This window comes from Lathamus discolor, chromosome 10 (assembly GCF_037157495.1).
Source record: "Lathamus discolor isolate bLatDis1 chromosome 10, bLatDis1.hap1, whole genome shotgun sequence".
Taxonomy (NCBI): domain Eukaryota; kingdom Metazoa; phylum Chordata; class Aves; order Psittaciformes; family Psittacidae; genus Lathamus; species Lathamus discolor.
This window is the reverse complement of record NC_088893.1, coordinates 20,752,600-20,778,706: the sequence shown is the minus strand read 5'-3', so window position 1 is coordinate 20,778,706 and position 26,107 is coordinate 20,752,600. Positions and strand designations below refer to the sequence as shown.

General features: G+C 44.5%; 1 protein-coding gene across 3 annotated transcripts; it reads left to right on the top strand.

Moving 5' to 3' along the window:
* Positions 1 to 113: 113 nt before the first annotated feature.
* Positions 114 to 20,931, top strand: LARS1 (leucyl-tRNA synthetase 1). Of its 3 annotated transcripts, none has more exons than XM_065690955.1 (32): positions 114 to 218; positions 1,314 to 1,432; positions 2,006 to 2,093; positions 2,717 to 2,797; positions 3,232 to 3,369; positions 3,811 to 3,972; positions 4,638 to 4,750; positions 5,158 to 5,221; positions 5,749 to 5,816; positions 6,144 to 6,369; positions 6,759 to 6,846; positions 6,947 to 7,023; positions 7,456 to 7,509; positions 7,973 to 8,113; positions 8,768 to 8,845; positions 9,426 to 9,511; positions 9,596 to 9,661; positions 9,758 to 9,840; positions 10,473 to 10,611; positions 11,941 to 12,153; positions 12,343 to 12,400; positions 13,251 to 13,314; positions 13,934 to 14,117; positions 14,334 to 14,424; positions 15,271 to 15,411; positions 15,970 to 16,110; positions 16,204 to 16,314; positions 16,445 to 16,555; positions 18,562 to 18,666; positions 18,895 to 18,990; positions 19,617 to 19,749; positions 20,567 to 20,931. In XM_065690955.1, exons 1-32 carry the CDS (start codon positions 213 to 215, stop codon positions 20,770 to 20,772), a joined length of 3,531 nt encoding a protein of 1,176 aa, XP_065547027.1. In that variant the 5' UTR covers positions 114 to 212; the 3' UTR covers positions 20,773 to 20,931. The 3 variants fall into 3 exon arrangements, with proteins under 3 accessions (XP_065547027.1, XP_065547028.1, XP_065547026.1); XM_065690956.1 differs by lacking the exon at positions 114 to 218 and adding an exon at positions 253 to 537; XM_065690954.1 differs by lacking the exon at positions 114 to 218 and adding an exon at positions 699 to 717.
* The last annotated feature ends 5,176 nt before the right edge of the window (positions 20,932 to 26,107 follow it).

The following is a 26,107-nucleotide window of genomic DNA, read 5'->3' as shown; positions in this document are numbered from 1 at the left end:
CGGGGGTCCCGCAGGGCCGGGTCCACGCGGCCGCCGGGCGGACCGACCGCCCAGCTGCGGGCGGGGGGCTCCGCCCAGCGGGCGGGCAGAAAGCACTCGTGCTCGCAACGACACCCCCCCTCCCGGCTGCCTTGGTACGGCCCGGCCTCCGCCCCGCCGCCTTGGTACGGCCCGGCCCGCCCCGTGTCCCGTCAGGCGCAGCGCCCGGCAGCATGGCCGTGAGTGCGGGTCCGGTTCCGGGGTGGCGGGGCTCGGCCGGGGTGTCCGGTTCCGGGGGCCGGTCTCCCTGCGCTCCTGCCCGTGCAGCCGCTCCTTGTCACACGCCGTGTGCGGTGCGCGGAGCGGCCCGGGGGGGTGGCAGCCCAGCAGCCCCTCGCCGCCGCCGGTGTGAGGCGGTGTTGGGGGTTTGCGGCCGCCCACAGCGCGGTGCTGGGGCTCTGCGAGACACGGTAGTTACTGTGGCGGTGGGGTCACGCTGCGGTGTGTGACTCAGTGCTGTAGGAACCGGCTTCTGATGATTAAGTCCCTTGGCACGGGGTAGAGCCTCTCATTAAGCTATCGTGGCAGCTTTGCTTGTGAAGGCGTTTGGGGTTTGCTGTAGTGCTTTTGTTGTTAACCACGTCTGTGTTTGCTGACACGACCGAGGGGGGCACAGCCGCTGCCCCAGCTGTCTCAGTCATGGGGCAGAAAACCCAAACTCTCACTCTGTGCTTCCAGGTTTGTGAGTGGTACCTGCGGTGCGTTGGGTGATAAATGAGTGAGGAGAAGGAGTATTTAGCACTTACTGGTGGGGTTTAAACACAGCGTAATTTGAAATACTTCACCTGAAGAGCCCTGAACTACAGTTAGAGTGGACTTGTGCGCCAGACTCTTTTCCTGGCAAAGAAAGTACCATTCCCACTCAAGGTACAGCTGGTGGGAGCTGTGAAGAGTCTGGACCAAAACCAGAGCTCTGTGGGTTTTGTTGGGTTTCTTTTTTGCTGTGCAATTCTATCAACTCCTGTCTCCTCAAACGGCAATAATTAGGTTTGTTAATTATGGGCAATGGGACCAGTTTGTCAGAGTGTTCCTTATGTTGGCTACTGTGGGGCTCTGCCTGGGAGAAAGGTTGTTAACTCTTTGCTTACAGATCTTGGATCCTGTTTCAGAAGGCTGACTCTCACTAGTGATGCGCTGCTGTGAGCTTGTGTTGCACTTTAGGGAGCCCAGAGGAAGGCTTGCCTGCAGCGAAAGGGGTTCAGGAGGGGTCTGTAAGACATTGCAAGTCTGTGTGTGTTAACCATTCAGCTGGGCTTCTCCTCTGTGTTTCACAGGAACGTAAAGGGACGGCGAAAGTTGATTTCCTGAAGAAAATTGAAAAAGAGATCCAGCAGAAGTGGGATGAAGAGCGAGTCTTTGAGATTAATGCCTCGGACAGGCAGAACCAGAAGTGGTATCGTTAATTCTGATTTCGCAGGGTTTTATCTTTAGCTGCATGAAATGTCTCTTCAGGGGAACTTATTTCTTTCAAAATCCATCAGAGAAAAAGTGGACCCTTGGTCTGTGCTGAGGGTTGGCTGGGTTTTTCCATTCCTTTTTTGCATTTGCTAGTTCTAATTAATGTGAAGTGTTGTGAAATGAGTAAGTACTTGCAGTGTGCCACTAAACAATCTGAGCTGGGGTTGTAGGAGGTTAAATAAATGACATTAAGTCTTTGCAGTTATTAATTTATAGAAGCAGCATTAGAATTGGTTTCCTTTGGGAAGATGCTGTGTCTGTTGCAGTTTCTTTGTGATGTCAGTCCTGTGCGGGTTTTTCTTGTGCGTGTTGATTTTCTGTAAGATGACAAAGCCTGTTGCGATATCGGTTCTGTAAAATCAAAGACTCGTGTTGCTGGCAGGGACATTATTTTAATGTAGTGCGGGCTGACAGTAGCAGAACATAGCAGTTAACTGTTTGACCCACGCATCATCTGACGGTCATTTTGAAAGCTAATTACATTTTAATGCTCTGGATTTCTTCTCAGCAAAGGGAAGTACTTTGTTACCTTTCCTTATCCCTACATGAATGGCCGCCTTCACCTGGGACACACCTTTTCTTTATCTAAATGTGAGGTAAAGATTTTTCCTTTGCTAATCCCTTTGAGTGCTACTCTAGAACAAATGATGATTTTTGTAGTTAAGCTTTGAGCTGTCAGAAGCCTTGTGAATGACTTTATAGGGTCAGTAATGGCTGATTCAGACTTTCATTTTTGCTCGTATTTTCAGTGAAAATGCTTGAAGAGAAATGCCACTCATCACTTCTTTCATTCTGGGAGACCAGACCCAGGTGTTTCCTCTTCTCATTCTCTCAGATGAGCGGAAACTTTACAAGAAGTCTCCTTGTCTCTTCTGTTTGTGAACACTGTGCTGTTACCTGTGTGTGAACAGGTTTTAGGCCCTCTGGATAGGGTTCCACAAAATCATCTCTTCTTTGCACCCATTCTTTCTCTGTCAAAACCAGCCCCTTGCACATAAGGAAGGCTTGGACTTGCACAGCCAGGCAGTGGCAGAGCTGGTGCAAAACTGGGTTGCACCTTCTTTTCCATTGAATAGCTTCCTAGATGCTGTTGATGTCATTCACCTGTCTCTCAGTAGTTTCATGTTAAAGCGAGAGTTGCACTTACTACTTGAGCAGGGTGCTAATGAAGCCTTGTGCTGTTCCTGTGTAACCTATTTCATTTTTCCATTTTAAATAGTTTGCAGTTGGGTACCAGAGGCTAAAGGGAAAGAGCTGTCTGTTTCCATTTGGCCTGCACTGCACTGGGATGCCTATAAAGGTAAGATGCTTGGAGTCAGAGGGATTTTTCTAATACTTTCTCACAGTGAAGACTACTTAGAGCATTGCATACTGTCTGATCTGAAAATCATGCTTAATTTATTCAGAAATTCAGTAAGACAGTGAGATTTTGAACCTGAATTTGTAGTATGATGTGTTGTGCTAGAACTCTTACCGCTTTCTAGAAAGTAAAATGCTTTCAAACTAAGTTACCTATTGTACTTTTTTTTCCTTTGGAAGAAAATGCTCCCTGTAAAGCCCTTCATGCCATGGCAGCAGCCTTGAAGTTGCAGAATCCCCTAGAAGCTAATGCAATGTCCTGAAAAAATTTGAAGTGTTGTAGTGAAATGCAAAATGTTATCAATAAAAGCACTCCCTAGCTGTGATTGAAGCAGTTGTCCCAAGAAAGTGCTGCTTGCCAATATCTCTGCTTAGGCCTGTGCAGATAAGCTAAAGAGAGAAATGGAATTATATGGCTGCCCACCTGAATTTCCTGATGAGGAGGAGGAAGAGGAAGAAAATTCTGCTAAAAAAGAAGAAGTTGTCATCAAAGACAAAGCAAAAGGCAAAAAGGTAAACTTTAAGCAAAAGCTTCCTGAGTTGGTGGACACCAGGTACGCATCCAGGGGTTCACTTCACACTTGGAGAGCCCTGTGGTACTTTGGGGGTTTGTACCCACAATCATCACCTGGTTGTCCACGACCTCAGTGAACTGGTCATTTCCTGCAAGTTCGTTGTGCTGCAGCCTGTCTGCAGATTGACCTGAGCATGTAACAGCTGAAAAGAGCATAAGGGGTTAATGGACGTACAGTTGATACAAGCTGGGAAAAAGTGTAGCTTAGAAACTCTAATCATCAGTCTTAACTTCTAGAAAAGGATGCTCAAATGTTTGTATTAATGTGTATATCTAGGCATAGAAACCCTAACAGTAAGAGAGAGAAGAATGCTCTGAGCATGTAAAGCTAATGTGAGTACAGAATGGGCCTCTTTCCCTCATCACAGTTCTTATTTCAGAGTAAGGCTGCTGCCAAGGCTGGCTCTTCCAAGTACCAGTGGGGAATCATGAAGTCTTTGGGGCTTTCTGATGAAGAAGTAGTCAGTTTTTCTGAAGCTGAGCATTGGCTGGATTATTTCCCTCCCCTTGCTGTCCAGGACCTGAAAAGCATGGGATTGAAGGTAACTATGGAATCTAAAACTCAGTTATGGGAGCAGCCATGCTTGTGGTGGTGTTACGTTTATGGATGTGTGGCTTTTGCTTTGGGGAGGTTTGCAGTGTGATACCAGCATGGTTCTGGAAGTGTTTCTGCAGTTTGTGGAATTATTCATTTAAACTTTTAGTAGTCTTTGGAGACAAGTGCTTTCTCATACAGCGCTTGTACTCTGTGCAGTGATTGCAACTGGAAGGAAGAATTGAATAAAGGAATTGTGACTTTCCCTTCTTGTTTTCATATTAAAAACTGCTCTGTAGTCATTATTGACAGTAGTTTAGGAAGAGTAAGGATGTGATACGAAATAAAGATACTTATCCTACTGATGTCAGATTTTTAAATTAAAGACAGGCAGAAATTACAAACCAGGGTAGTGCTGGGATTTAGCTTGAGTGGTTGGTTAAAACTACCATAAAATCTCTCAAGTTCATGGGCAGCAAATGGGCTGTGAGCGACCATGCGCACACCGACTGCGGGGCCAGGGTTTTAAGCACACGCCTTGTGTGATATGTACTTGTATTATCTTTTTTTTGGAGAGAAACTTCTTTTAGTCTTAAAATGACAGTTTTGCTATTGTGAGGTTCCTTGAAGTTCTGTATTGTATTTACTTATGGGGCCTCTTGCACATTTCAGGTGGATTGGAGGCGTTCTTTCATCACCACAGATGTTAACCCGTATTATGATGCCTTTGTACGATGGCAGTTTCTTACACTGAAGGAAAGAAATAAGATTAAGTTTGGGAAACGGTAAGCATGGAAACTACCACTCGGCTGGAAGCTTGTTGTGAATGTGGAATAGCTCAGCTTCTCCAAAGGCAGAACCCCACAACACGTCTCTGGAGTGTGCTCCCAGTTCTCATTAAACCAGAATTCTTTCATTTCAAATGCTTTCCTGGACAGAGTGGAATGTCTTTATTGTGCTGGTGAAATGTGTGAGATTGGGTTCCTGGTGTAGTTTTCCCGTGGTACCACCTCAAGGCAAAATAGGGCCAATACCAAAAGCTCTTGTCAAAACTGAATGTTTGCATTGGTGCAGATCTGTGTAAGTGTAAAAATACCATTAAGTGTTATCTTTTTCTTAAAGATTTGGGTTCCCCCCCCTTGGCCTACACATTATTGTATTTGCTACTAAATGAAAATATCCCTTTTTCCAGATACACAATTTATTCTCCAAAAGATGGACAGCCTTGCATGGATCATGACAGGCAAACAGGAGAGGTAAGGTTTTTAATTGATATTCTTATGCATTGCTTATGATCTTAAATACAGAGTGCAAAAATTAATTGTATCTTGGAGCAAACTGTATTTTGTACATACAGAGTTATTGATTGTCAGTACATGTGAAAATGGAGTCAACTCCTCTGTCGAGGACATTTGTCTTGACCTGTGGATGGTGTTTTTCATTGAAGCCATTTTCTGTGATTATTTGACAGTTGGTGCCAGAAACATCCCTACATCGCATCATTGTCTGTTGAAACAAAACAAACTGGCTGTTATTAACTTGTGTTGCTGAGATAGTGGCTCTGGCGAGTAAATTTTTTGACTTTGGAATAAAGTACCACCTCTGTCTCCAGTATGCACTTTTGAAACAGCCATTTGTATCGATGGAAATATCATTTACTGTGATGAGAACGTCGGTACCTTAAACAGCAGTTGGATTCAGTTACTGCAGAATACAGTTTATTTTCTTTACTGCTTGAGTCAATGTCATATATTGATTGCTGCATTGTTTATGTGAACTGTAGGGTGTCGGGCCTCAAGAATACACACTAATAAAAATGAAGGTATTAGATCCTTATCCCACAAAACTAAGGTAGGTCTGGAATTTGTAATGGCAAATAGTACTATCGTATGGCCAGAAGTGACCGTTCCATTGGACGGTCTGTTTGCCTAATGGAAACTTCAGTTTCACCCTGTTTGTGTCACTTTAAAAACCTGGTGAATGAAGCGGTTTTGAGCTCTTTATTCATTAGTCTGTGTGGAACTCAAAGAAAATGAAAAACCCACAAAGAACATACTGTGACCCACTTTCATCCCTTAGTAAATGTTACTAAAAGTTCATATTAGCTTAAAAGCGTGTTGTGTATTACCGTGAATGGGTTTGTTTTGGTGACTTATAAAATGCTTTTTCCCTCCCCAGTGGCCTAAGAGGGAAAAATATCTTTTTGGTGGCTGCTACGCTCAGACCAGAGACCATGTTCGGACAGACCAACTGCTGGGTTCGCCCAGATATGAAGTACATCGGCTTTGAAACTGTGACTGGGGATATTTTTATCTGTACCCAAAGAGCTGCCAGGAACATGTCCTACCAGGGCTTCACAAAGGATAACGGAGTCGTACCTGTGGTCAAGGAGCTGATGGGAGAAGTAAGCATCTTGCAGCTTGCTGCGCGGGCTTATCTGTTCTTGTGAAGCTTATGCCTGCAAAGGTCATGGTAGAATCCTACTTACAAAGAAAATACTGGATCCATTACAAAACTTTTGGGGTGTTTAGTGGCTAAAAAAGCGAGCAGCAGACAGCTTCCCTGGCAGCTATGCTCAGCTGCTGGGAGATTAACCTATGCACTTCCCTGTGGAATAATGCGTTACTGTTGCCTTGGCAGTCTCTCAGTAATCTGCCTCCTTGTCTAACTAAATATATACATATTTATTTGTTTGTAATATGTAAGGAATGCTAGCAGATTTGAAGACACCAGCCAGAAGAGCTTTCTCAGGCTGAATTATTTATTGTAATGATGTTCCTTTGTCCTGCACAGGAGATACTTGGAGCTGCACTTTCGGCCCCTCTCACCACCTACAAAGTCATATATGCTCTGCCCATGCTCACAATCAAGGAAGATAAAGGTAACTGCACAGCAGCATCGTGCCAAAGCCTGCCTGTACTCTATGCATTCAATACGTGCTGATTAATGTTTTTATCTGTGGTATCTGTTTCTTTGTTAAGGCACTGGAGTGGTCACAAGTGTTCCCTCTGATTCTCCGGATGACTTTGCAGCCCTGAGAGATTTGAAAAAGAAGCAGGTCAGTCTGTTAACTGGGTTGCTTGTTTCCTTGCCATAGTGTGGAGGGTCAAGGTTAAATATCCATTGGGTAAAACAGAACTCCCTTTAGTTGGAGTTTTGCTATCTAACTTGAAATCAAAGTAGTTAAAAATAGATGAAGTTAAAACAAGCAGATCTGGGACAGGTGTTTGCTCAGACTTCAAATAGAGTTTTGAATGAGAATCAAGTAACTTCTGCATGTTAAGGTAGAGAAGAGTATCAGAGAAATAAAAACAAATGCCTGTTGTGGAAATGACTTTCAGAGATGAGTTTTGTCTGATTTGTATAAAATATTATGAAAAGACCTTATGAATGGATAAAAGCCTTTAAATCTTGAACATATTTCTTCAATCCATATTGGTTAATTTTTTAAAACTTATTTATGTTTTTAATTTTCTTTTACCTTCCAAAGGCTCTGAGGGTGAAGTACAACATCAGAGATGAAATGGTACTGCCATTTGAACCGGTGAGTCCACCCAGTGTGTCCAGCTGCAGTGCATGTGTCTGGGCACTCACTGGTGAGAAACAGACCAGGAGCTGTGCCTGTCTTTTCCAGAATTTCTGCTTAAAGGCCTCCTCAGCTGAAACAATTAAAGAGTTTAAAGTCCTCATGTTTTGCTGTTGTTGTAATGTTTGGTTCACTGGGGCCTGCAGCCAAGATTTGTTGTCCATTGCTATCCTTCAGACATAAAGAGAAGTGTTAATTTTTGTAGGAATTACTATTTTGGAGATTGGTTTGCATCATTATACTGACAACCTGTTGCGTGATTAAAACTTACAGCCGTAATGGCCAGATTGTTACAGTATCTGTTCTGTACAAAGAGCTAAAGTCCCTTACTGTTACAGCAGGGTCGTGCTGAATTGGTGTAGATTTTATGGCATTGAGATAGCCTGACCTGAATATGTGATACTGGTGTGTTAATTCTCAGGTGCCCATCATTGAGATCCCGGGCTATGGCAACCTTTGTGCTCCGTTAGTCTGTGATGAGCTCAAAATCCAGAGCCAGAATGACAGAGAAAAGCTTGCTGAGGCCAAGGAGAGAGTGTACCTGAAAGGATTTTATGAGGGAGTAAGTAATAAAAGATTTTGAGTATTTTCTTGCTGAGCTTGATTGGGGTGAAACAAAGTGGGTAAAGATGATAGTACTTAAAAAAAGACTGCAAGAAAGAGGGAGATGTTTTCAGTTTTCCCCAGTCCACTTTTCATTCAGAGTCTTCAGCCATGTACTACAGTTTGAGTTTTGTAGAACTGGAGGGGGGATGGAGAAATCTATGACTGCAGACTGAGGTCTGTGATCTGATTTCCTTGCAAGTGCCCGTCTTCTGGGGAGTTGGTCAATCTTGCTACAAGTATTGTTTGGGAAACTGGTGGAAAGGGCAGTATGTGGAGGTGATTTGTTTGGTTGTTTCCTCCCCTCCTGCCTTCCCTTGTGTGCTGGCTCACTGTGATGTATTTGTTCCTCAGCTGTTTTATTGTAAGCTGGGAACAGCTTTATTTCTGACAATCTGTGTGTGATTGCCTGTGTGCATGCTGACATGGAGACAGACCCATTTTGGGTAGATGACTGTATTTAATGAAAAAAAACCCCAAACAACTTTATTTCTATTTTTTGCATGTCAAAGATTGCAGTAGCTGCTACTTCTTAATGCTGATCGAAAGAGCTATTGCACCTATTTCCTGTTCATTTTTAAAAACATCAGCTCCTATGACCCATCTTTTACAGGTAATGTTGGTGGATGGATTCAAAGGACAGAAAGTTCAAGATGTCAAGAAGCTTATTCAGAAGACGATGGTGGATAATGTATGTGATAGAGTGCACGCAGCTACTTCTAAATTACCCGTTTTGTCCTTTTCACCGTAGCTGAGTCACTAAAGAAACCTCTGCTCTGGTTCTGCTGTCATTACTGGTGCTTTGGATCACTGCAGAGTTAGGAAATACTGCTAAAAGAAGGAGCTTGTGTTCTTCCACTAAGTGGGATGAATAGGTTAGAGACCTCTTACTCCCTGCTTCATCCCATCACCTTGTCTAGGAGGTATTTTGGTAGTCTGATTTAGTTTTTGTTATAGTTGTTAAGACACTGAAAGTGTAGGATCATTTTACCAAAGACAGTGTTTTTTGTGCTGCTATCCTCCTTTTGGTTATGCATGTAGACATGTACAAAATGGTATGAATTGATACCTCAGAGGAGCACATCGTTAGTGTTGCTGTTGTTTTACTGAAGAGAATCCTGAGGCAGAGCGCCCGTGCAGTGGCAAAAGCCATGCAATAAATGCTGCAAAGCAGATTAGAATGGGGAAGATGCTTTTTGGTACGATGTGAACACTTTCAAGACTTTGCCAAGCACTTCACTCTTAGCTTTTACTGCCTTTTCAACTCTTAGGATGAAGCCATGATTTATATGGAACCTGAGAAACAAGTTATGTCAAGGTCTGCTGATGAATGTGTTGTGGCCCTTTGTGATCAGTGGTAAGTGAAGTAGTTACAAAGTTAGTGCCAAATTATATTGTAGCTGTGGATTGCTTTGTCACAACAAACTTTTCTTGACTATAGGTATTTAGATTATGGTGAAGTGAACTGGAAGAAACAGACATCAGAGTGCTTGAAACATCTGGAGACGTAAGTTACAAAAGCAGATGGAAAGGGGAGTGCCTGTTGGCTGTGGCTGGTGGTGGTCTAAGAGGGCTGGGAGCAGTAATGGCTTATTTCTGACAGGTTTTGTGAAGAGACAAGGAGAAACTTTGAAGCTACTTTAGGCTGGCTACAAGAGCATGCATGCTCTAGGACATATGGCTTAGGTAGGCAAACTGCTTCTTTCCTCACTTCATGACAATGTCCTCGTGAGAGTTCTCCTCATGAGGATGGTATTCATTGGTTCATTTGGAAGGCTTAAGTGCTATCTAGAATCCAACATGGCGTGGGTGGGTGTAGAGTAGCTATATCCAACTTGTATCCTGACCCAGCATCCCAGAGAAGAAACTTTCCTGAAAATCCATGTGGCTGGGGGTTGTTTAATTTTTGCATTATTACAGGGATTCTGTGCAGCATCTTTGTAGCTTTTTGCCTGGGCCATTGATTTGGAAGGGACCTCGAAGAAGGAACTAATTCTATTTCTTGAGTATTCTCCTTCAATTCTGACTAGCCTTCCCCTTATGTAGCCTATGACATGAGGAAGCTGTTCTAACTGCATCATAACACATAGCAAATGATCAGGAGCTGAAATCTGTTTGAAGGTTGTATTTTCTCTTAAGTCAAATTTTCAAATGCTGAAGTTTGCTTTCAAAAATTCTTTTTAAAAAAATTATAAGCATGAGCACTTGCATCTCTCTGTGTGTGTATATGTGTTCCACTGAAAGTCATGAACTGCTTTTGTGTGCTTGTCAGCAGGGCTGGTACTGGCTGTACCTGATACTGGTTTCTGTGTCTCTAGGTACCCGGCTACCTTGGGATGAGCAGTGGCTGATAGAGTCTCTCTCTGACTCAACTATCTACATGGCCTATTACACAGTGGCTCATCTGTTACAAGGAGGTAACCTGAGGGGCCAGGAAGAATCTCCTCTAGGCATCAGGTAAGGAGAGTAAATCCTGAAGTGTTCTTGTTTAAGTGGATGTGTTTGTCTCCTGAATTCTTCTCCACAAAGACTCGCCAAGGAGGCTGATGCTTTGTTTTGGTGTTTAAAAAGCATCATTTTCAAACTTAATGTGCTGTTAGTGAGCTTACCACAAACCTGTGGAAAGGGAAATAGGGGAAGAGAAAGGAGAGAGGAGGAATGTCCCTGAAAGCAGAACTGTGCGCAGGGTAAATTGCCATTTTAAGACTTGTTTGACTTACCTTGAAGTGGTCCTTGCCAGGATTTTTTGAGTGATTGGTCTCAGTGGCTGCCGTAGCGTCTCCGCTCACTGAGGCTGCTTTGCAACTATAGAAAATTGTATGCTCACAAAGTGAGCAAGACTTTATCACTTCCTTTTTGTCACTGTATCAGAAGTTGATAACTCTCTTAGCTTGGAACCATCTTTAATCCACAGCTCATATGTGGAAGCCTTCAAAGTAAGAAGGGAGGGTATTTGTACCATTTACTTCCTAAGACTGCTCTGTGACCTCTTGGTTGGAGTGGTTGTGAACTTTCAGTGGTAGAGATCAGAGAGATGAGGTAGTACAACTCATCTGGAATGGAAATAAACAACTTCCAGTCTTGCTTTGAATCTTGTGCTCTAGTTCTGTGTGTTTTCTGGAGCACTGAACATGCTGGAACTGGAACTTACCTCATTCAATGCTATAATGAATCTGAAAAACATTTCTCAAATAAAGATTCTTACAGACAGAAATAGCCCTGAAAGGCTCGGCAAAGCTTTCATTTTGGCTCAAACCTCTCTAATTACAGAGAAGCTCCCTACATCCTAGTCATGTCTGGAAATGAACTTTGAAGTGAGCATCCTGAGCACAGAATTGCAGATCTGTTGGAATTAAGTATATAAAATTAGAGTGTACTCGAACACAAATAGATAACATCTTCCTTGTGGTGTAAGCAAATGCTTTTTACCAAGACTTCCTCTGTGGGGGACAGTAGAAAGGGATTGCACACCACAGGAATAGAAAGTACAGAAAAGTAATTGCCAGAACTAGGTCACTAAAGAGGTACATGTAAGATGTTGTTCTAGACTGGTGGTATCAATTCAGCTGATTGTTTAATGTGTACTGGAGGTGCTCTGGATCCAGAATGCTTTTCCTGTTTGCATAGTACAAGCCAAAGCGCCTGCACATTCTTTGTGTTTGCTCTGCTCATCAAATGGAAGGTGTTGTGAGAACTGATCACAGTTTTAAGCTGTCTTACAGAAACTGCTGTGGGGCGGAAGGGGGACTTCTACTGATACCTCAATATGGGACTAATTCTGTGCAGGGCACATCAAATGAGCAAAGAAGTCTGGGATTACATCTTCTTCAAGGCAGCTCCGTTTCCTAAAACAGAGATTCCTAAAGAGAAGTTGGACAAGCTAAAGGAGGAGTTTGAATTTTGGTATCCTGTGGATCTCAGAGTTTCTGGCAAAGATCTTGTTCCAAATCATCTCTCTTACTTCCTCTATAATCACGTGGCCATGTGGTCAGATCAAAGGTGAGTTTGGAGATAATGTGAACCAGGCGTGCAGGAGAGAAAGCTGGAGAGTTTGGAGTTCTGGTACATCTGCTAATGGCTTCTTTGGACCATGCAGCATTCAGAATTAGGTTGAAAATGTGTGTTTTCGTATTGCAGCTTTGCTATATATTTACTTCACCAAATACTTTCTATCTTCCCTTTGAACAGAGAAAAATGGCCAGTAGCTGTGAGAGCAAATGGACATCTCCTGCTCAATTCTGAAAAGGTAGAGTGGGGTTTTCATGTGAGAGGTGGTTTTTGTGGCTGTCAAATAGGCTCTTAGCCAGGCTGGAAAAATGCTTCTTGCTCTTTAAGAGGAGGAAATAGTGAAAATTCCAGTTACCTCATTGGTGCCCTCCAGTTTTGCATTCATCAGAGGTAAAGACCTCCCTTTCTTCCAGTTCTGTGGGATGCTTTTCTTAAGTTAGCTCTTGTATAGCTTCACCAGTTTAGTAAAGAATTCAGTGCATTTCTGTTGAGTTTTAGGGTAATACAAACTGTAGAATGTTTTGGTTTTGGGGTTTCTTGACTATAAATTTTAGCAGCATTAAGCACTGGAGTAGATGCAGTGAGAGGAAAACATTTGTGCTGGTAACTTGCTAATGTGTGAAAGTTCTGAAACTGAATTAATTTAAAGTACCTGAACCTAGGAATTAGGCCTTGGAGACTGTCTAACATGAAGCAAAAAATCCCACCAGAGTCCTTGGGAAAACCAATGCAGGATGAACTGGAAATACCAAATTTGAAGTAGTATTTAAGTTTAATTTAGGTAGTTTCTGGAATGAACTTTTAATACTGGTTGTCCTGCCTCAGAACCTGACAAAGGCTGGGCTGGAACCCAAATGATGCCACCTCTTACCCTGTAGCTGTGGTGTGTGTGGATCTATTCAAGGTTCAGGAGGTAGATGGGCTAAGTTCAGTCTCCTTTTCTGTGTTCAGATTTACCCAATTGCTTTTGCTGGGGTTCATGAGCAAACACCTTCTCGGGGGTTTGCCCAAGCCCCTGTTGTGTCTGTTTTCCTTATCCAACAACAAAAATGGATGTGTGAGCAAACAGACTCTTTTGTTTCTTGCAGATGTCTAAATCCACAGGCAACTTTCTTACCCTAACTCAAGCTATTGACAAGTTTTCTGCAGATGGTAAGTGTGTTCTGACCTGCATCTGGTTTTCAGTTATGCCAAAATGACTAAAATGAGTGTTCTGCTCTCAGAGGAGCAGTGAGTTTATTGGAGGATTGAATTGCAATAAATCCACTGCTTACCACCTGTGCTTTTTGACAAGCTGAACTCTACTGGGATTTTTGACAAGCTGAACTCCTCTATTCAGGCACACAGCCTGTTCAGCCAAGAGCTGCTCCTGATGTTGAGACCCCTTAAAAGTTGCCTGCTTCATGCTTCCACTTTCACCTAAGAGATCAAAACACATACAGATACTGATGGTGCACAGGGAGTGTCTACATGAGTGTCCATGTTCCATGTTCCTTCCTGCACACTCTTGGTTTTTGGACAGTGATTGTACTAGGCTCCTGGTCCTTGGTGTGTGTCTGGTTTCCTCCCTCAGGAGGGCAGTGTACCTCTACTGGGTGAAGTCCATCCTTTCAGACAGCTCTCTCTAGCTGGCCAGGCAGATTGAAAATGCACTCTGCATTTTATTAACTTATAATGAAAAGGCAGCTGGAATTAATTTTGAGTCCCTCCTGCATCTGTAGCTACCAGCTAATTGCAAGCTGGCCACGTTAGCTGATGCCATTTCTTTCAGGCATGCGTTTAGCCTTGGCTGATGCTGGTGACACTGTTGAAGATGCCAACTTTGTGGAAGCCATGGCAGATGCTGGTATTCTTCGTCTCTACACATGGGTGGAGTGGGTAAAGGAGATGATTGCAAACAGAGACAGCCTGAGAAGTGGTCCTGCCAATACCTTCAATGACAGAGTCTTTGCCAGGTACTGTACAAAAGCTAATAATAATACATTTGCTCCTTTGTTTTTTGTGCACTGTGCATCTGTATTCTACAAATTAATGAGTTACATAGAAAAAAACACCTCACAGAATAGGGTGTGGGATTGCCCTGCACGGATGATAGTGGTGTTTTCCACAGTCTGCCATTACATGGGGTAGACTCTGTAAAGTTGGTGTTCTCACTTTCCTTCCCTCCCTAGTGAAATGAATGCTGGCATAATGAAGACAGACCAAAATTATGAGAAGATGATGTTTAAGGAAGCTCTGAAAACTGGCTTCTTTGAATTCCAGGTAGGAGGTCTCTTGTTAGGTGTAAGAAGCTAACACTTGGTATTTGTTACTTCGTGGATTTCTTTTGATCCTGATGTCTCTGATCCTTAATTAGACAGCTGAATTGGAATCAGAATTGTGCCAAGAAACAAGAGTACTTGAATAAATCTGAAATTATAAAGGTCTGCTTGTGTCATTTTACCAAGGACCAGGGGTAGACAACTGTGTATCTGCAAATAGCCCTGATTAATGAATATGAGCAAAAAGCTGCTTAAAACAAAGACACTATTAAACAGAGTGTTTCCTTTCTTTAGCTCCTTTTTAATAAGGAACTCTTCATGAGAAATCCAGATAATGCATCAACAAAGTTGTTTGGAAGCAGAGTGCTTTTTGTTATACTCCATAAGCCATGTCTCCAGAGTGTCTGCTGAACCACGCACTGCTCTTAATGAGTTACGGAGACTCCTTTATGTGGCTCCTTTATGATACCCTTGAATATGATTAAGTAGGTTGAATTATATGTATAATGATAGATCATATTCATTGTCTTTTTCGTAATACTTATTAGTATCTCTATGCAAGCTATTTGGATGACAGTACCTGATACACAGTTGTGGATATTTTTGTGTCTTATGTCTATGCCAATGAACACTTTAAGTACCATATTGCAGCAGAAATCCAGTGCCTGATAGATTCTCACTCAGGTGCTTCAGGAAAATGCAGTTCTTATAATAATCCATGATTCAGTTCTAAGCTGTTTGCATTCAAAAGGCATAGTAGAGCAAGGAGTTGTGTTGTTTTTTTTTCTCGATGTTTCTCCATGGCAGGTGGCGTGTGCTAATGCTGGTTGCATTGGCTGTGTTTCAGGCAGCAAAAGATAAATACCGTGAGCTGGCGATTGAAGGGATGCACAGAGAGTTGGTGTTTCAGTTTATTGAGGTTCAGACGCTGCTGTTGGCTCCTATTTGTCCCCACTTGTGTGAGCACATCTGGTCGCTGCTGGGAAAGGTACTCACTGATGTTTGGGTTTTGTCACTTGATTCAGGTCTCAGCTTTTCCTGATTTTTAGTGAGGCTCCTATCAGGCTTATGGACATCTTTTGCATGCAAATAGAAGAAATGTGTCTTAGGACATAAAGAGCCATAATAGCTCATTGTCCATAGGACAGTGAAGATATGGGGTTAGCCTGTTACTGGGATGACATATGCAACTGTAATACAAGTCACTTTGGTTTACTACTTGCAAACAGGTGATCTAAAATTAACCCAGATAATGTAATATTCCTACACTTAAACATGAAACTTTGGGGATTCTTTACTGCCTTATTCTTGTAGGTGATGTTATGTAGGTGTATGGCAGGTATAATTGTATGTATAGTCCTTAACATTCTTGCAAATAAATGTTTGCTGGCTGCACACTTACTCCTTTACAGCCTGATTACAGGTGGGTGTTCACTGAGGTTCCAACTGTCTAAACTGTTTCCAGCCAAGCTATAATGGGTTAAAACCCCACCAGATACTAACATGTTTTCATCTCCGTGCATGTTACTTCTCTCTTTCTTCAAAGCCTGATTCCATCATGAGAGCCTTGTGGCCAACAGCAGGTCCTGTTGATGAGGTGTTGATTCGGTCATCCCAGTACCTGATGGAAGCAGCTCATGACCTGCGACTTCGCCTCAAGAACTACATGGCACCTGTGAAAGGAAAGGTGAAGTGTATTAGGTCATCTTTTTAAGTGTGCTGCTTGATAATTCTGTATTGCTTCAAGAGTCCTTCCTAATTTTTTTGCTTGTTTCCTTAGAAAAATGCTAAAGAACCTTCCCAGAAGCCTTCTCACTGCACCATATACGTGGCCAAGAACTACCCGCCCTGGCAGCACACCACCTTGTCAGTTCTGCACAAGCACTACCAGGTCATCGTCCTTCCATGTTTCTTTGGGCTGCTTACCTGCGGCTCTGGGGGCTTTTTTTCTCTATCTGTAGAAAGTTTCTAAGCTGTAATTTGTTACCTATCCTTTATAATGGGTGTTAATTGATGTTCAGGTCAGTGGAGGTCAACTGCCAGATAATAAAGTAATTGCCAGCGAGTTGAGCACCTTGCCAGAGCTGAAGAAGTACATGAAGAAGGTTATGCCTTTTGTTGCCATGATTAAGGTAAGTGCCAGAGGGACAGTTCTTGTATGGAAAAATCTTTTGTGAAGGAAACCTGTTGGACAGAGGCAATGATAATCTGTAACTCGGTGCGTGGGTATTGTTGTTTCTTTTATTTCATTCCTGGATCTCCTACTAACATTTGACTTCAGTCGCTTTCCTCCCCTTGCTTGTTTGGTATCTTCATGGTTTGTTTATAAACTGCTTTGACATCTCTGGAAGAAAGATACAGTAAAAATGTCTCTACATGAATCAGCCCAGGTGAATGAATGGTCTGCCTCGGGCTCAGTAGTTTCTGTATTTTGCAGGTTATAATCTGTGCTTCAAATACATGTGAATTCCTCTGTGTTTGAAATGCATCAGATTTCACTCTGAGTTTTTATGCTGAAATGAGAATAAGATGTTGCTCTGGGGACATAAAAATGCTTAACACTTGAAAGCTATGGAGAAGGTTAGAGATAAGTGATTGCACCACGCTTAAGGGAGGATAAAAGGGTCTGTTCTGAGCCGTGAGTGGGATTATGAATTTTGTGTATTATTTGATTACCATGCAAAGAATAAGCAAAAACATTAAAAAAAAAAAAAAAGGGTGAGGGGGATGGCCAGAATAGGATTTAAAATCTTTTAGACTTCTTGTGGTCTGGAGAAATTGAGAGGGATTGGTAACAGGAAAAATCCTAATGAGTGTGAAATACTTCTTTACCTAAAGTTTTAGCATAATTTTTAAAATTCCTGTAATAATGTGTTCTGTTGGTCTTATATTTTATAAATGGAGGTGCTCTTTTACCCTGTCTCTAGGGTTATTCTAATGATTCCTTCTCGTGGTAGCTCAGAAGCCTTCAGAGGAACAGAGAGCACAAAACAGCTACAAAGCTTCTTGTAGAAGTGTGTAAAGAGATGTAGTGATGTATTAGATCAGCTGGTGCAGCTGGAAGAGGTCAGAGAAACTCTGAGTCCTACAAGTGTATTAGGTCTGAAATGTCCTGGGCTTGATGTCCTTATTCTGGCAGAAGTCAGTGATCCTGATGCAGCTGGGAATGGGCTGGCATACTGAGCCCTACCCCAGCATCGATCCTCTCACTTCTGAAGAGCAGGGAGCAATTTCACATAAAGACATAGAAACATCTGAGCTCAGACTCCCTACATCAGTGTGTTTTTTCTCTGAAAACCAATTATTCAGCAATTCCAGTGCACAAGGAACATTACTTCTTGTGCTTCCTATTTGTCAAAGGAGGGCTTAAATGGATGAGAAACTTTGTAATTTACAAAGGGGAGCAATTCAGTGTGAATGCAGGGAATCCTTCACATTAAACTGACAAGGAAACCAGGAAACCACAGCCATGCTGAGTCTGACAAAGCAGAGCTTCAAAGGAGACAGCTGGCTCAGCATGTAAAAGCAAGAAAGGGGCAGATTGAATTCCAAAGAGGAAGTCCTGTTTTAGTGTTAAAAAAAAATCACGTGGTTTTTTATTGCCTTTAATACTTTGTCTCTTGTGAGTGTTGCTGTTGGCTTTCTCAACTAATTAAGTTACTTTTAACATATAAAGTAGTTGTTATTTCCCTGCAGAGAACTTGTTTTACGACTGCTGTGAACATGTCCAGTTGTTGTAAGCTTGGCCTTTATTTCAAACTAGGTCATAAGACTGCATTTCCTGCTGTGAAATACCACTGAAATGCTGACTTACTTTGTGAATTCTCAATCTGCACATTAAGTAGGGATCATAAGTAACTGAATGTCAAACACCTTTTCAATTCTATATTAAAGATGTGTTCTAATTGCTCTTACTCCTCCCATCAGTGTCACTAACTCGCTATAGAAGAAGCCCTGTTACAAGAAAATTATTGCTCCTACGTTAGCATGTTGTGCCAGCAGAGAGCTCTCGTGGTTAAAGTCCCATTCTGTTCATGACTAATGGAGATAGTTTGCCGTTTTGAAGCATCATTTTACTGCAGCATTTAGAGTTTTAATCCTTTGATTTTTTTTTTTTCCCTTTTTTCCCCTCTGACAGGAAAACCTGGAGAAGAACGGCTCCCGCGTTCTTGATCTGGAGCTGGAGTTCGATGAGCGTGCAGTGCTCATGGAGAATATTGTCTATCTGACAAATTCCCTGGAGGTTAGTACATACCTGGCATATTTATTACTTGGGTTTTACTGGCATAGGTGGAGGACCAGCGTTTCCTAAGGCTCTAAGCCTGGTTCCATTAAATTCTGGGTGTGTACTGCTCAAGCAGTGGTTTTTATTATCAACTAAATAGGTCTGGTATCTCCTCTTCCCTCCAACTGGATTAAACTGTTTATTCCCTTTTCTCCCTTTTTTTTTTTTTTTTTTATTTTTTCACAGCTTGATCACATCGAAGTGAAGTTCGCTTCTGAAGCAGAAGATAAAATAAAAGAAGATTGCTGTCCTGGAAAACCATTTTCCATATTCAGAACTGAGGTAAGATCAGAAATTCACATATTGGAAGCCTGAGAACTTCATTAAAGAAAAGCCAGACAAAAGCAAACATGCCATGTAAAAACTTGGATCAGGCATGGACACTGGATTCATTTTGCCTTTCACCCAGCACCCCTTCAAAACAAGAAACATTTCCTGAAGCAATTGTATTTTGGTTTTTTTTCCTTCCTCTGTATAGAGGCCTAAATGTCTGTGACTGTACCTTAGACTGAGGTTCTTCCAGTCAGCACCACTTAGTTATCTGATCTGAAGACTCTTAGGTTTATCCATTTATAAGTCACTAAGAGATTCCCTTCAGTTGCATAAAACCTTTCAAAAGGATTCCTATAGCTCTGCTGTGGATCCTAGGCAAGTTGTATGTAAGATCAGTGACCCTCACAACAGTGGCATTCCCTAAATATGTCCTCAAGACTTGTGCTTACTCTGTGTGTTTTAAAGAGTTGGGGCAGTGCTCACATTATGCCACTGGCAAGTGTGCTTCTACACGAAGTTTTTCCACCCAGAATGCTTGCTGACAGCAGATGTTTGGTTGGTTTGGTTTTGGTTTCCTTTGAGGCTTGGATCACATGCACAGATCTCCTTTAATGTTTGTATTAACTTCCTTACAGCCCAGTGTGTCTGTGTTCCTGGTGAACCCTCAGCCGTCAAACGGCCACTTCTCTACAAAAATTGAAATCAGGCAAGGGGACAACAGGGAGACAGTGATCAGGCGCCTGATGAAGATGGACAGAGGGATCAAAGGTAAGGTGCTAGCACAGCTCTATGGCTTAAGAATCAGATACATCTGAAGCACTGAGAAGGGTATAAAAGGAGAACTGGACCTCATCCAAGATCTAGTGACAGGAGAGCAATCTTTTCTTTCTGAATCGGTAAAAAGCTTGTGTTTATATTAATGTTTGTCTGTAGAACAAAGACAGCTACCTACCGGTGACGGTGCACACAGAGGAGTGCACACAGGGGGGTGTGTGTGTGTGTGTGTGTATGTATGTCTATCTACTGGTGGTGTGGTACCCGCTTTGAGATGCTGGAAAACAGGTGAGGTTAAGCAGTGACTTTCTCACTCCGTCTTTTCCAGAAGGTGTCACTGTTCTGTTGGTGACCAGGGCAGAAGGTTGTACTTGGCTTGGCTGCAAGATCACAGCCTTTCTGAGCTTTATTCTAGGTCTGCTTAGTTCGTGTGTGAATAGGGAATTGTACTTAACACTTACCTGCCTCTTTCTCCTGGTCTCTGAAATCCATTGCTCAGAAAATGATACCGTAATTGCTCAGTTACTCATGGCTGTCCAAGTAGCAGATAAAGCAAATCTAGTGCTTAGAGTGTGGTATTGGGAGCTGATATTTCTGTGTGGTTTATCCCTGTTTCTGCTGGTAACATGCAGTGTAACCACTGAGTGGCATCTTTGTAGTGGGTGTAAATCTAAGCATGAATGTTATTCCCAGGAGAGTGTATTTCCTTGGAGCAGATGTAGAAGCACTGGGTATTGCTTTGATCAGTTCAGTTGACACTGCAGCCTGTGTGCAGATCCTGGAGCCTAACCAGCCTCTCTCTTCACTGCAGATCTCTCTAAAGTGAAGCTGATGAGGTTTGATGATCCTGTGCTTGGCCCCCGGCGCGTTCCAGTCCTTGGCAAGGAGGAAGCGGAGAAAACGCCTATTCTGGAGCAGGCAATCTTCCACATCGACCTGGGCGAGCACCGTGTTCGCCTCTCCGAGAATGGCCTCATGAAGGACATTGGGGACACCATCGTTTACCTTGTCCACTGAACTGGCATGTCCTGGGGTGACTCTGAGCGTCTGTAATGAGCAGAGATGGGAATTTGTTCTGTAGAAAACAAAGCCTCCCTTTGCATGCAGGCTCACCCGGTCTCTTTTAAACATGGATAAAATAAAACTTTTCCTCTGGCCCTTTGGCTTTTCTTGAAAGGAGCAGTTATCCTCAATGTTAATGTGGCCAGTCTTCCTTTTCAGCTGTGGCTGGCGGTTTCAGGGACAAACTAGAGTACCACACTCGGAATTCCTCTCCCTTCAAATAGGCAAAGACCTGGGTAGAAAAGCTGGTTGTAAATCTCATGTAATAGAAGGGAACAAATTGCTTGCACCCATGTTTATTTTACTTTGCAATGACCCAGGTGACTGAACAGCATCAGCGCACTTTGACACAGACCAGCAGTTCAGAAGTAATTTGATGCTGAAGAACTCTTAAGAAGAGTTAAATAGGAAAGCTTCTGTGCTTCCCAGCTCTTAAAACAGGAGAGCCTGTAGCACACGCTGTTACAGATTGACTTCCTTTCTTATTCTTTCATAAAACTGTATGTGAATCTATCTTAAGTAGAAAGGTGAAGTGTTCTTGTCAGATCTTGCATTGTGATGGGTTTGGTAATCTCGGGACTGTCACAGGCTGCTTTCCCCTTTTTTTGGATTATGAATCATCACACCCAGCTCCAGGGCTTGTGTCTGCAGAGTCAGGAAGGTGCCTGGTGCCAAACAGCATCCTTTGTTCTGTACCATTGCTCTTCAGCAGCTTCATGGCTCTCAGTGCTCCATATGGCTCAACAGTTCAGCTTCCTCTAATAATACGTGGTGGTGTGGGAGGAAGGAATGTGCCAGAGCCCAAGACTGCCGTACCCAGAGCTGTGGAGTGTGCCCTTCCCTGTCTTCCCTTTGCTATCCCTTTGAGAAGGCAGGTTTTGTCTGTGGAACCGGAGCTTCCCTTTCCTGCTGCTTCTCTCCAGTCCCACTAAGCAAATACTGGATTCTCGACACAGGTTTGCTCATCAAGAGAAAAAAGGTGATTCAGTGGTCATGGGAGGTCCCTGGGTGCTGGGGTCAGCAGAGGAAGGATCGAGGCTGAGCACTGCTGGGGTGGCTGGGGGAAAACCTCTGCCAGCCCGAGCCCTGATGGGTCTCTCAGGCTGCTGGGTACCAGTGGGCAGGAGGAATGGCAGAGGTGGCCTCTGCCTCGTTCAGGGGGGCTTGTGGGCAGCTCATGGGGCCTTCTCAGAACAGCCATGGGGAGAGCAGAGCTGTGGGGAGTGGGCTGCAGCGGAGCGCTGGTCCCATCCCTTCCCCATGGCAGCAGGGATTGTTCCTTTGCTAAAGGTTTGCTTCTGTGTACTCTGAGTGAATCCCTTCCAAACTGGAAGAACAGCCCTCGGCATGAGCCCAGTGCCAGTTCTTGTGTGTGTCTGTGTTCATGAGGGGTTTGGTGTGTCAGAAATAGCAATCGGGAGCAGAGCCCTTGTCCCAGCCCCAGGTAACCCTCCTCTTCCTCGCTGTTTGAAGGTGAAGGAGCCACCCAGAACAGGAAAGTGAGACAAAACGAGCCTGGTTTTTCATGCAAAAGGTTTTAATGGTAACTTGGAGCTTCCAGGGGGTGGGAGGCTGTAGCAGGAGCAATGCCAGGGCCGGGTCCCCCATTCTCCCCCCTCCATCCTGAGTGTCTGCGCTGCCGCTGCAGGAGGGGCTGTGATCCCTTCGCTCCATCTACAGGCTCCAGCTCTGAGCAGTGCTGCTCAAAACTGACAGCAAGAAATGTCCGAAAGCTTAAAATGGTTTTAACCGGTTGTTTTTCAGGTGCAGAAATACAAAATAAATATCTTGAAGATTAATACAAAACAAATGGAATCCTTTGTTCGTCGACTTCTCTCTCCTCCCCAGGAGCGCGTGAAATTGAAAAAGCCTCGTTAAAAAATGAACTTCACATCATGGAAAAAATATTAAGCATCACAGAGTTTGTACAAGTGTCTCTGAACCAGCAACTAAATATATGTATTATTGATTCCTCCTACCCATCACCAAATAAGAGATGATTATATATCCTACTGTTCCTAAGCATATACATATGAAAATAGTCGTTTCTGTTTTCTCACTGTAGTGACACGGCTGTAACATTTCTGATAACGATTCCTGGGCTCAGTGCCGAAAGAAGACAACAGAATTCCCTGCTCTGCTCCGCAGGGTCTCAAGATGAGCACCGCCTGCTGATCCCTGCTGCCTTCAGGGCTTGTTTCGGTTGGGACTTTGGTATAACGGGGCCTTTCCTCCGCTTTTATCACACGGGCAGTCCTCACCAGCCCCACCACTGCACGGAGCTGTGCGTGCCAGTGAGCTCTCTGATCCCTCCACAACATCCCCTTTGGAGCAGGTACAAAGCCATGGGCTCGCACGGGTATGTCCCCATTGCTTGACCTGCACAGGTTTGGGTTCTGATGCTGACGATGGGTATTTTGAAGTGTGACTTTTTAAGTGGCGGAGATACTGAGACTTAAGGCAAACCCCCTGAAAAACGTGAAGTCAGAGCTGTTATTGCACTTAAAACACAGAGCTGCACAAATGAGCTGCAGCAACTATTCGGCAGTGAGAAAACCTCCTAAAACAATGATCGATGTACTCCTGAGCTTCCATGCTCCTGAGCTGCTCCAGCACTGTCTGCATTCCCCTTTCCTGGAGCTGGTGGAGGCGGGACCAGCTCTTCAGGCTTGGGGTTGTTTTATGCTTTATTCTCCCAGATTTTTTTCTTCAAGCTCATTTCTTGGGTGTGCTGGATCTGGAGGAGGTGCTCGGTGCTTCAGCAGTTCCTGTTTTGCTTTGGCTCATGGAAAACTAACCAGGAAATAAAACATTGTTGTTCATGAACGCACCTGGTGACCAAGAACGTGGTGTGGATTGGAAATCCGGATGCACAACAGCCCTAAGGGTGTTTCTGTAGCACAGAACATCCCCTGGGGCCCTGTGCTCCTGAAGGGGCTGGGCCGGGAGCTCCTCTTCATCCTTCTCTGCCTGGGCCGGGTGGCTTCTGGCTGGGGCAGGGGGGATGTGGAGGGACCGGTCGATGTTCCGTTCCTATCTCTGCTCATCGTTATCGGGAAGCACGGCAGCCACGCACGCGCCGGGGTACTTGGTTACTGAAGCACTCCAAGGGTTCTGCCAGGCTGCGCAGGCGTTTGGAGCTGAGCTGATGGACGGTCTGGTCCAGGCTCCAATTCATTACTGATCATAAGAAATGAGCAGATTGAAAAAAAGCCCCATTCGAGAGCTTGCAGAGGGCTCATTACCGGTCCCTCTGATCCGGGTGCTGCTTTATGTGCTTTTCCAGAGCTTTTCCAGTGTTTTCCTCCCATGTGCTGCTGGTGAGCCTGCTCCTCTGGGTGGGAGAGCCCCACTGGCCTGTGCCTCCAGCCGGAGGATGTGTCCCATACACAGTGCACTCGTGTTTTGCCTTTCCTAATGCTGTTTCTTTGCACTCTGTGCTCCAGGTGATGGTTTGTGGACAACACGAGTCTGCAGACTCAGTGGATCCACAGGGCCAGGGCTTGGAACAGCCTCTCCCCACTGAGAGTGCAGAGGGGAACGGGGCAGCCTTTCCTGTGAGCCCTCCTGGCCAACTGGGAATGACGAAACAGGGTCCCCATGCCAATGCCTAACTTCTCTTCACTGGGGAAATGGGCTGAAGAGAGTCTGGAGGGTGGGAAGGCAGGAGGGAAGTTAAATAGATGTGTATATAAAAAGAACAGAAACCCTTGAAGCGCTCGCCCGCCTCCATGTGAAGCTGCCACCCTCCTGCCAACATGTGATACCTCCGTTCCACTGCTGCCCAGCTAACGAAAATGAAAACAGGACGAGGGGTTTGGAGCAGATCCCCAGGGAAGATGCAGCCAGAGCTGAACCAAGCATGCGACCTTTGCTCATGGAGCCGGTGGGCTGGTGCTGCTTGCAGAGTCAGGGCGCTTGGAGCTGACTGTTCCAGAGCCGAGCGGTTTAGGCTGGTGCACTTGGAGATCTGCTCCTGGCAGACCCAGCTCACGTCGGTTTCTCCATGAGGACAAGGGCTGCTGCCTTGCTCCGTGCCGAAGCTCCGGGGTAGTTCCAGGAGGCCCTGCTTTAGCCTGGGCTTTTGGAAGCAGAAGGTCTGAGTTCCCATCCCTCTTCCTTGGGATGTTCCTGGTGAAGTAACAGGGTCCAGATGCTTCCTCCTAAGTGTTGCCAGGGGAGGAGGTGAGGAGGACTTGGCAGTTTTGCTCAGGGGGCTGCAGTATGAAACCCGTGGGCAGGTATGACTATGGGAACCAGATGCTTATTAGAGCTGTTGCTTTAAAATACGCCTTGTTTTCAGTTCTCTCTCCCTACATATTTTGAATATATTTAGGGCACTTATCACCATAGCATCAAAGCACTGAAATATCCTGTGCAAGGAACTGAGACATCTGTCCCAAAATAGCTGCCTGCTCTTTTACCAAAGCACTGGTTTCACTCTCAGTGCTCCCTTTCCCTGCCATTGCCCATGACTGTGTGCACACCAGTGCTGAAGCTTTCCCTGTCCCCTCAGCCCAGTGCTGTCACTTGTCATAGCAGTGGGTCAGGAGAGATTTGTGATGTTTGTGGTGCATTTGCCTTAAGACTCCAGTATCATGTGGTGGGCTGAGAGGTTCTGCATGGGCACTGTGAAGCATTATTGCTGTTTATCTTGCTATGAGAGAACAGAGAGTGGCTTTGTTCCATGAAAGCAATGTTCTGACCCATCGTGAGCAGAATCTGGCTGTTGGCTTGTTAAGCCTTAAGGCATGCTGCACACCTTTAGCTTTTCCTGGTGCTCCTGGTGTCCCCTGATGCTTACTGCATCCATTTGGTAAATGGAGCTGAAGAAGCTGCTGTTTCTCCTTGTATTTGGGCTTTGGCAGGACCGAGGTGTGAGAAACAGAGCTGCAGCCACCTCTACTGCTCTCTAAGAGTTTCCTTTTGCAGCCCCAAGCTGAGCTTCAAATCCTTCCTCCCTGCCTGGCTCCGCTTGCCTGCTTCCCATGGGAAAACCTGCTGCACTGGTGGGTACCTTCCCAAGGTGACTTCCTTCAGTCACATCCCTCTGACCCCGGTGAGTGACGGGGCATCGCTTCCTTCCTGCCCCTTGTCTTCAGCTGCCCCCCTGCGTACAGACTGCACTGAGCTCCCCCCGGAGCTCAGCAGTCCCTGGTTGCTCCCTGGTCTCGAGGAATCTCCTCCTGAGCTCCTGATGGGACAGGCACTGGGGTCCTGCAGGGCAGGGTTAACGGCCATCGACATGGGGAGCTCCCTGGTCGGAGCCAGGCCCTGGCTGCTTGCCTTG